The sequence below is a fragment of the Mus caroli genome, chromosome 2 (assembly GCF_900094665.2).
Source record: "Mus caroli chromosome 2, CAROLI_EIJ_v1.1, whole genome shotgun sequence".
Lineage (NCBI taxonomy): Eukaryota > Metazoa > Chordata > Mammalia > Rodentia > Muridae > Mus > Mus caroli.
In genome coordinates, this window is record NC_034571.1 from 148,938,028 (window position 1) to 148,948,913 (window position 10,886).

General features: G+C 45.0%; 2 protein-coding genes across 12 annotated transcripts in view; both read right to left on the reverse strand.

Moving 5' to 3' along the window:
* LOC110309491 (protein NDRG3) overlaps nucleotides 1-3,707 on the reverse strand; it is a 64,810-nt gene extending 61,103 nt beyond the window's left edge. For 2 of the 4 annotated variants that reach the window (XM_021182218.2, XM_021182192.1), the window contains exon 1: nucleotides 3,589-3,707. The gene's annotated coding sequence lies outside the window, so the exon portion shown is untranslated. Of the gene's footprint in view, nucleotides 1-3,351 lie in introns of all 4 variants that reach the window. The other 2 variants (XM_029473870.1, XM_021182202.2) reach the window with 2 other exon arrangements.
* Nucleotides 3,708-6,660: 2,953 nt separating this feature from the next.
* The window catches only part of Dsn1 (DSN1 component of MIS12 kinetochore complex), a 12,888-nt gene continuing 8,662 nt past the window's right edge, over nucleotides 6,661-10,886 (reverse strand). For all 8 annotated transcript variants that reach the window (XM_021182254.1, XM_029474650.1, XM_029474649.1 and 5 more), the window contains 5 exons: nucleotides 10,477-10,536; nucleotides 10,056-10,139; nucleotides 8,968-9,115; nucleotides 8,118-8,205; nucleotides 6,661-7,664 (listed from right to left, as the gene is read on the reverse strand). In XM_021182254.1, the coding sequence (XP_021037913.1) occupies nucleotides 7,579-7,664; nucleotides 8,118-8,205; nucleotides 8,968-9,115; nucleotides 10,056-10,139; nucleotides 10,477-10,536 (466 nt within the window). In that variant the 3' untranslated portion in view covers nucleotides 6,661-7,578. The remainder of the gene's footprint in view (nucleotides 7,665-8,117; nucleotides 8,206-8,967; nucleotides 9,116-10,055; nucleotides 10,140-10,476; nucleotides 10,537-10,886) is intronic.

The window sequence follows — 10,886 nt, forward strand, 5'->3', positions numbered from 1 at the left end:
AGGGAGGGAGGGAGGGAGGGAGGGAGGGAGGGAGGGAGGGAAGAAGGGAGGAAGGAAGAAAGGAAGGGAGGGAGGGAGGAGTTAGTTTCTGGCAATAATCTTCAAGGCCTCTCACACACACTGTCAACTTCTCTACCACTGAGCTACTCACTTAGCCCAGGCAAATTCTCAATGAATAAAAAGTCTGGAATGGGGCTGGTGAGATGGCTCAGCGGTTAAGAGCACTGACTGCTCTTCCAAAGGTCCCGAGTTCAAATCCCAGCAACCACTTGGTGGCCCACAACCATCCGTAATGAGATCTGACGCCCTCTTCTGGAGTGTCTGAAGACAATTACAGTGTACTTACATATAATAAATAAAACTTAAAAAAAAAAAGTCTGGAATGTCAAGCTGAAACCCTAGTTCTATGATCTTGGACAAGTTCAGTTCTTGGGAAGCTATCTACCAACATGAGGAGATTAGACCACTGTTTGCTTTCAGATTGAATATAATTTTTATGGCGTTTTCCAGACTGGTTGTAGAGGCACAGGAGGAAAAAAAAATCCCACATTGGAATCATTCCTTATACTATCATTTTGCTTTGCTTATAATCTAATGTGGCAGTTTTCAGATATGCCACAGTTAAACAGTGCTCCCTAGTTAGCTAGGAAACTGCTTGAAAAGGAACCCGGTTTTATTCGATTCTGAACTTTCCACAATACTCATTACCATGCCTTATACACAATAATAGTTCACTGTAATATCAGGAAAACATTCAAAATAACTCTTTAAGAAGCTTTATTAAGGGGGGCTGGAGAGATGGCTCAGCAGTTAAGAGCACTGACTGCTCTTCCAGAGGTCCTGAGTTCAATTCCCAGCAACCGCATGGTGGCTCACCATCTATAATGGCGATCCGAAGCCCTCTTCTGGTGTGTCTGAAGAGAGTGACAGTGAACGCACATACATAAAATAAATAATAATTTTTTAAAGAAGCTTTATTAGGGCCTTTCAGTGGGGAAAGATGCTTGCCTGGAACCCTAAATTCAATCTCCGAAACCCAGAGAAAGGTGAATGGTTAGAACTGACTCCACAAAATTGTACTCTGATTTCCACATGCACAGCATAGCATCTGTGGCCCCACCAATAATTAAATAAAAAAAATTTTTTTAAGAAACTTTATTAGGGCTGGTGAGATGGCTCAGCAGTTAAGAGCACCGACTGCTCTTCCAAAGGTCCTGAGTTCAAATCCCAGCAACCACATGGTGGCTCACAGCCATCCGTAACAAAAATCTGATGCCCTCTTCTGAAGTATCTGAAGACAGCTACAGTGTATATAATAAATAAATAAATCTTTTAAAAAATGTATTTAAAAAAAAAAAAAAAGAAACTTTATTAAGTCAGATGTGGTGGTGCCTGAAATCCTAGTATCCTCGAGGTTGAGGTCAAAAGATCATGAGTTTGAGGATCGACTGGCCTATAAAGCAAGGCTCTGTTAATAATAATAATAATAATAATAATAATAATAATAATAATATAGAGCTGGCATAATGGCTCAGCTGGTAAAGGCACTTTCCCCCAATCCTAACGATCTCAATTTAACCTCCAGGACCCTCATAGTAAAAGAATTGCCTGTTTCAAAATTGTCCTCTGACCTCTAAAAGAGCCCTAATACGTGCATGTTACAAATACTACATATTAATAGGCAATAAAAACTATGATCACTCAGATGTCACCTGGGCTAATAAGCCACACCAAGTAAAAGAATGAGAAACTGAATCTCACATGAATTTCAGTGCAGACTAAAATGTCATAAGCCTCAGGCACTCCTACTGCCACATAAAAATAAAAACTCCCCTGTAGCATTTGCCTGCTCCACCATCAGGGAGATTTCTAGATGCAAGACCATCATGTGCAAACTTTCAAAAACAAAAGGGTGGACTGAGGCTGATACAGGATAATCCGAAGAGAAATATAAAGGGAGGGACAGCAAAGAGAAACTGGAGGGCCAACAGAATAGCAATAGAACAATTAATTACCCTTTGAGTAACAGCAAGGAACAGCAGGAACTCAGTATTTACCAATGGTCTACCAGGACCCAGGCATTTGGGGGTGCAAAGACTGCGCTTGACCTGACCCGGGATGGGGAGAGGTGAGGGTGTTACTGAGGATAAGACCCGGGCCTGCAGCCCGTTATGTATTATTTAATTCTAGTTAGGAAAATTAAGCAGGGAAGATGAAAATTTTGTGGAGCCTTTGAAGTGTGGAGGAGGATTTGCTAAGGGAGGAAAAGGCAGTTTGAGCTAGTTATTTTGGGGGCAAAAAAAAAAAAAATCAACACATTTTTATAGCTGTTCATTTGGAACTCAAATCAAAGGAGGTGTCTTAGATTCTGCACCACCGTGTCAACGCTTTCTCGTTTTATCTTAAAGCCTGAAAATGCTCAAGACCAGCTTTGGAGCCGAGCCAGAAAGTCCCAAAAAGAGGTGAGTACTGGCTAAATTTGCTCTGTCACCTCCACAAGTCCAGCCAGCCCAGCCAGCCTAGTCCTGGCAGCTAGAAAAGAAATGCTAATTATAACTGCAGTACTGGGGGGGGGGAGCTGGGGGAGGGGGAGTGGGGTTGACGCAGGAGAGGCTTACTGTGTTCTACCAGGGAGCCACCAGGGGAGAGCCTCTCAGCTTAAGCCACAAGGCTCCAAATCTACCTGTGACATGCAGGAGAGCTCTGCAGGGGGAAAAAAGGCTTCAAGAAAAAGAAGGGAGAAAGCACTGGATAGGGAAGCAGTGAGGTACAAAGGTGAGCCGATCTTAATAAAACGTTTAGCAAGATCCCTGGCACAAATCGGGTATTTGGGAGGGAGCCAGTTCACGTTAACATCGCGATTGTTATCACAACAGCACTTCCACCGTACTGACCAGAAGATAATTCTATTCGTAGCCCACTTTTACGACGTTTAAAAGCAACTCTAGATAAATGACAAGTGTTTCCCCGCCCCAAATTTAAAGATACAAGGTCAAACCCCACCAGCTCTGGCTGTGAAAGCCCCACCGCCTCTGAGTTAAGAGAGCTGGCGGTGTCACTTGTCAGTTGCATGACCTTGGACGCGACATTTCACCTCTCCGTGCCTCAGTTTCCTTGACTACAAAGTGGGCTTTAGACAAACCGTGGTCCTGGGGTCCCAGGAGAGAAGGGTACCACTGTGGCTTTGGGAAGAAACCCACAGAAGGCGAGTCCAGGCCCCTGTCAAAACTCTCTGGGCTGTGAGGGGCAGCGGGGTAGGTGGATGCTCAGCTCTGGGAGCTCCGTGCTTCGCCGTGAGAGGCGGAGAGAGGGTGACAGCCTCAGGGGGTCCCAGCGACGGAGGGTGCAGACCTCTGTAGCGACGCCGGACCCCAACAGGTCACACGCTGCCCTCCGCGGGCTAGGTACCGGCAGGGGCGCGGGAGGCCGGGCTGAACGCGATAGGCGCGGGGGGCTCAGAGAAGGCCGACCGCGAAGACCCGGGGCTGGTCGCGTGGCCATCGGTCCGCAGCGCACCGAGGAACGACACCCGGGCGAGCGTACCGCGCGGCGCGCCCTCCGCCCGCTGTGGTAGAGGCGCTCACTCACCTGAAGCGCTAGCGCGGGGCCGTCAATCTACAGCAGCAGCGGCAGCAGCAGCAGCACCAGCAAGGAGGGGCGGGGGTAGGGGTGGGGGAGGCGCTGCGTAGCGCAGGCGCGCTGAGGATGCCGGGGATTTACGCATGCGCAAAGCGCCTGCTTACGCTAAGAACTACAGGCAAGATGGTGGGCAGGCCTGCAGAGTCTAGCAGCGCCATCTTGGCTGTAGTTTTTCTTCTTGCGGTATCCCGGAGGCTGTTGCTCAGAACTGCCAGGAGGGGATGTGAAATGCTTTCTCTGCACACCTACCTCTCCCTCATGGTTGAATTATTAGTAAGCTCTTATCTTATGGGCCATGACATACTTGTTTTAACAAGGTTTAAAGCTACACTCAAGATCATCTGACACTCTGAGCCTCAGGGATTCGATTTTCAGGAATCAAATTCCTAGTCCTCTTCCATCTTTTACGAGTGACAGCCATATTATTTCCTTCTTGAGTAGAACAAGAGAGATGGTTACTTCACACAAAACAAAACAAAAAAAGAAATGACTGAACATATTAATGACTCAACAATTAAAGATTTTCATTGTTAATTGTGCATATGCCAGCATCTGTGTAGGGCAGTGATGTGCATATAAATGAAGCAGATGCCTACTAGAGCCAGAGCTGCAGAATGTTGAAATGGGAGATTACAGACATGAATTCCAGTCCTCTCTACGAACTGTGCACATCCTAAAACACTAAGTCATCTCTCCAGACTAGAATCAAAATGTTGCCTGCATGTGCTGGCAACTATTATGTCAATTTGAAATAAAGTAATTTGGGAAGAGAATCTCAGTTGAGACAAGGCCCCCAGTAAATTGGACTGTGTAGTGTATTTTCTTAGTAATGACTGATAATGGGAGCACCCAGCCTACTATGGGTAGGTGGCCCTGGAGGGGATAACAAAGCAAGCTGAACAAGCCATGAGAGAAGCTGGGAAACAGCGCTCCTCTATGGCACAAGGGTCACCATACCTTTGGGAGTTGACTCTTTCACAGGGCTTACATATCAGGTATTTATATTTGATTCATAACACTAGCAAATTAGTTATAAAGGAACAACAGATAATTGTGTGTCTGGGGTTCACCTCAATGTGAGCAACTTATGTTATTAAAGGGTTGTAGCATAGGTAGGTTGGCCTATTATCAGTTTCTGCCGTCTTCCCTCAGTGAACTGTCTACCTAGAAGCATAAAATTAAACAAACCCAGGCCCAAGCCAATCTGAATGAAGGCAAAACTAGTACTGAAGGCATTTTATTACATGATTTAGATTTACCTGTTAACGAAGCACTGAACTGGTGTAAGCTTACCCTCAGTGCATATTATTGGCTAAATTAGGAAACATTGCCAACGTTCTATCAATGACACAAAAAACAAAGCCTCTCTCATAATAAAGCTGTGAATAAGCAGAAACCATGCTTGGAGCTCAGTACCACTGAGACAGGCCAACACAAACCACTGGCCTAGCAGCTGCTGTGTAACCCAGAGCCTGCAACTCCTGACTCTAGCTTCTACTTCCTGAGTGCTGAGGTCCAAGTTTTCATGCTTTGTTTTTTAAATGTTCTAGTCATTTTTAAGTTGTTGAAGACATCAAACACATTTTCCATCTTCAAGTTTGAACACTTACAAACAAATGTGATAGGATGTAAGAAAATGGAGGAAGGCACAGTCACCTTTGAAGATGGCTGATTTGCCCTTTGGACTAAGCAAAGTGAGATGAAGACATGCTCCAAAGTCTATCTGCTCTTGAAACAACAGTCAGTAATAACATCTTTGATTCTCAAATACAGGCTTTCTTGGAAGCTGTCTGGTTTCCTTCCTCGTTCTACTCTGGACAATATCATTCTCTTTGATAACTGTCTGGGCTTTTCTATGACCACCCCAATTTCCAAATAATGACATGGAGGCATAATTATTTATTTAACCAACTTAATTCACTTTATTTTTTTGTATAAAAAGACTTATGTGTAGCCACAGCTGGAGCCTGGGTCCTCTGAACAGATCTGGTATGGGTTTTCACAAGGTGATCAGTGAATTCCTGATAAGGAGACTTGTTGAACAGTTTCTTTCCAGAGGTCAGGGGTCAAGTAGCTGTAGGTCATGGAGAGGGCATCAGAGATGGCCTTGACAGAGTTGCCCAAGCTGGCATTGCAGCCCCTGGCTGAAGTGCAGCAGTCATCTATACTGGCCATCATCAGGGGCTTCTTCAGCATAGGAGCAGAGACATTGCTATTGCCTCTGAGGGCAGGGATGAGACACACCAGCACAGAGCCACAGTGGCCTGTCACCTAGCATGGAACAGTGTGCGGCTTGCAAATGCTGTTGCCCCAATAGCCTCTCTGCACAGGGATGATGGAGAGCTTGGCCAAAACGATGGTCCCTCAGATGGCAGTGGCTACCTCCTTGGATCACCTAAAGCCAAGACCAATGTCACGTGACCACTGTAGTCTCCAATAGTGACAAAAACCTTGAGTCTGGTCCGTTGGCCAGCAGAGTCTGCGTCTGCACTGGCAGGATCTTCAGAACTTCATCCTTTAGGGATGTGCCCAGGAAAAAGTCAATAATCTTGGATTTCTTAATGGGTAGGGAGAACAGGCAGATCTCCAAGGACTTGATCTTCAAGTTCTTAACCAGGCGGCCCAGCAGGGTGATGGGGATCCATTCCTTGTCTTCAACTTTACCTCCATGATCCTCAAGGTCTCACAGAAGCCACTGCAGCCTCTAATCCTGAGCCCCTGGGTTTTCCCCAAGAAGCAGCTATACTGATGCTTTTGGCCTCAGCTTAGGCTAGTTCCCCAGCTAGCTCTTAACTTATATTAGCCCATTTATACTATTCTACGTCTGCCAAATGGCTGGTCACCTCTCCTCAGTTTGGGTACCTGACTCCTTCCCAGAGTCCCTCTTTCTAGACGTACTACTTTAGTATCCTGCCTTCTGCTATAGGCTACAGGCTTTTTATCTTAACCAATCAGAATGTGCTTTTTAGGAAGGCAAGGAAGGGCAGAGACACATTGTCACACAGTGTACACTTCAACAACTAGGCAAAACTTGTAAGTTTATTTCTAATCCAGACTTTATGTATTTGCTTGAGTTCCCCATGTGGTATTCCATATTAGATAATAGCTTTCTCACCTCATTAACTACAGCATACTCATTTTTTTAAGTCTTCAACAACGAACTATAATATTGTTCTAGGCTTTTACTCTTTAAACAAATCCTCACAGTGTCCTTACCACACAGATTCTAACATCCATCTAATGTTCTAGATAAGTGGTTAAGTAACTGTATCTCAGCCCCAGGAAATGACAACGCACGGTTTTTAAATAACACGCCATTCAGTGACAGAACTTAAAAAAATATTAAAAACCCCAAAACATGGGGACTAAGGGTGCAGCTTCTTGAGGGTGCTTCCCTAGCACCCACAAAGCCCTGGGTTCAATCCTTAGGGAGGCAGGGGTAATTCCCAGAGGAAAAAATTAAATTGGCACAGCCCTTTCTTGTCATGAATTTAGATTCCAGGAAGTCAATTCAATATTAAAAACTAAAGCACTCTACAGATATTAGGACACTTCAGAAAATGGGCATGCTGTAAAGTGTCCACACATACCCGTTATGTGACAACATCGTATAATCCACCTTCAGTCCCACATTCACAAACTTTAGCGTCAGTCTTTTATGGCAACAACCCACCTTGGCCCCTAAAACATTTCCTTGAGATTGGTTCTAGATGTCTCTGGATTATTTTATGGGATGAAAGGCGCTGACCATGAGGATGTTAGGAGCAACGAACGGCTGGTTCTGAAGGCCATTTTAAGCATCGTGCACATCCCGACAAAAAGTGTCCGTAACACACTCTTCTGGATACATACATGCTGTCACTCGGGAACAGTGAAGTGCTGGAGAGCTGGGACGTTCCAGCTGACTGCTGTGAGGTAGGGTCCCTGACAGGATCCTCATCACTGCATGGAAGGTGAGCTCTGGAGGGGGAGTTTGAGCAGTTTCCGAGCAGGTGAAGAGTCTAATTGGTCCATACTTCTCTTCTCTGCAGAGGCAAGAGGCCAAAAGATACATTTCAATTAAATTCATACAAAATGTATTGGGACAGTGTGCCAGACAGTGAAGGGTAGTAAATGACACATGAAGTCTTTGTCCTCAAGGAGATGGCAGTCTAGCAGGAAGGCCAGCACGGTGTGACAAATAAGACAGTAGCTGGAGGAACCACTGTTCCATAGCCAGGAAAGTTATAGGAGAGTATCCACAGCTTGCCTTCATGCATCCTTGAAAACTAAAGCTATCAAAAAACACTGGGTAGCTTCATGGAGTGCATCTATGGAATCTACATCGAGGCATTTCCTGTCATCAATATTTGACTTCCTACGGGAAGTATAACAAGTCTAAGGACTTCTGTCTGGAAAGGCTGTTCGCATCTCAAAGGTTATCTATCCATCAGATAAAGCCAACCCTCAGCTGTGGTCCCCGCAAAGGATGCACTTACTGAGCTGTACTGACACCTTCTGGAGGTACTGGGTACTCTCATCCATGAGGGCTTGCAGCTGCTTCACTGATCCTTGGAGCTCATCCATCTGCAGAGGAAAGGTCAGTGTGAGCAGCAAGTACTCTCTGACCCCTGCACTGCCAAACAAGCTCATGCTTTGGGGTTGGTTTCAGCCTCAAATGCTATGCCAGACATTCTCGCATGGCACCGCTGAAACATACCCCACACGTCTCCACCCTGCTCTGCGCCCCAGGCAAGATGCCAGGCCCTCTAGTTTTGTTTGAGGGTAAGGGCAAAGGAGCTGCTAGTCACTGTATGCAAAGCAGCAGGCCTGCTCCTCCTGTATTCTATACTCCTTCTACTGTCTTGTTAGTATCTAACATCATATATTTACTTTAAAATTTTCCCGGTTTTCCCAAGGAAGAGAGGTTGATATCCACTTTTTAAACCTCCAAAGCTCACCTGCATTTGGAGTATCCCTGAGGGCTACACTTTAAAAGGTTTGGTTGCTGCTACTTAAGTGTTACCACCGTGAGGTGATGGGACCTTTAGAGGGAGTTCAGGATTTTTGGAGTCTGACCTTGAAGTGACTATTAGTTCCTTCCCTCTTTTTCTTACCCATCACCATGAAGGGAGTAATGTCCTCTGTCACAAGTTCCCAACACAATCTACTGCATGGCCACAGGTCCAAATCAACAGGGTTTAAGCAACCATGGACTATAGCTAGCAACCAAAATAATCCATTCCTTCTTATAAGTCACTTCTGGTCTTGTCACAACGTCACAAGGCTAAGAAAGATGACCAGTCTAGAAAGCAAGGGAATGAACCTAAGAAGCCTGAAGCGCCTCACCACTAACTCCACGTAGGCAAAGACTTGGTTCTGATCTTGTACTATTCTCTGGTAGTCTGGCTTCGTGCTAAGAACTTCCTTCTGGGAAGACCTGAGGTAGGCTGCAGGATCCACCTTGACTTCAGTGATTCTGGTTTCAGTTGATCCTCTAAAAACAAAAAAATAAAAGCCTTTTCCTGGAACTTACAATCATTTCCTGGAAACAATATAAGAGAGCCTTTGAGAGGCAAACCCTGTTCCCCCTCAAAAATCATGTTCCTCAAAGCCTCTTTACATCACATCTGTAATTAGGGGTTCACCTAACATTCTTTTAAAATTTTGTTTTACGGACATGAGTACATGGTAGCTGTTTTCAGACACCCCAGGAGGTGGCATCTGATCCCATTTTAGATGGTTGTGAGCCACCATGTGGTTGCTGGGAATTGAACTCAGGACCACTGGTTCTTAACTGCTGAGCCATCTCTCCAGCTCCCTCACCTTTGCAGTTGAGATTTAGCTGGGGAGAAGCAGCTTTCAAATGACAGCTGAGAGGTTTGTGGCGCTGCACTTGTAATTCCAGCAATTGGGAAGCCGAGACAGGACAACTGTGAATTTGAGGACCTGAGACTACCCATGGCTGCCTTGGGAGACCATATTTTAAAGGAACAAAACTAGTTCAGAAGCTAAATAGACAAAAAACTAGTGCTTTCCCACCTCCCTCTAACTTAACTACCAAAGACTAAGACGGTCTCTCACACCTTCTACCTCCCGTGCCACTTCCCTCATGGCTGTCTGTTTTCATTAAGGCCTTAACCAAGGGACTCTACTAGCTACAGCTCATTGTTGGCACAGAACCAGGTGAACAGGTGCAAGATAGCTATGTGCCCGCCCGTCTCCCTGAAGAATCTGAGTGGTGACCAAAAACACGACCTGGAAGCAGTTCTGTTCTGGGTCCCTCCCTTTCCACCAAGAACACAGACACTTTAAGCTGACTGAAGTATGAAAACAAGATTCAACACTCAATCTGTACGAATGGATTTGAAAGAAATTCAAATTGAACTTCACAGGGTAAAAAGACAGTGGTTCCTTTCCAGTCCCCAAAATCTAACCTGGGCATCTCTTCAGGTGGAGGTGGAACCTCGTTCTGGTACTGCAGTAAGAGCCGATCCCAGGCCTGACGCTCTAAAGAAAACCTGTGGAATTCGAGAAGGGAAATTCAGTTAACTTTCGGTCGCATTTGTAATCATTCAGGGCAGCAGTAAGTACTTTAGGCACATAATCTGGTTATAAAATTCATTAAAAGGTCGTTAAAGGATTAGAAAGCTCAACTGATTCAGAGGATATTAATTTAATCAAGTAATACACAAGCTGTTAAAATCAAATTAACACCCTTATTTCCTAGACTCCACCCTATCAAACTGTCCATCAGGGCTGGTCATAAGCCGTGTCACTTCTAAAGCAGACACACAAGTGCTGCCCACCCTGTGCACCAGGCATGCTCTCCAGGCTCGGCCATTTCCTTTCACTTACTTTGTTATATATTCTTTCACCTCAGCTACTGATGCTTCCAGTGAAAAATCTGCTGCTTTTCTGGAATATAGATGATATTTTGAGATTAATATGAATTCTCTATCAATCACTTGCTTTTCATGAGTTACATAATTTTAGTAGCACTAAAATATATTAATAGTTTTTTATTGTTCAGAAAATGTTCGATGGGCAGTGGTAGCGCACACCTTTAATCCCAGCACTCAGGAGGCAGAGGCAGAAGGATTTCTGAGTTCGAGGCCAGCCTGGTCTACAAAGTGAGTTCCAGGACAGCCAGGGCTATACAGAGAAACCCTGTCTCAAAGAAACAAACAAAAAAACAAACAAACAAAAAAAAACCAAAAACCAAAAGAAAGAAAGAAAGAAAGAAAGAAAGAAAGAAAGAAAGGAAG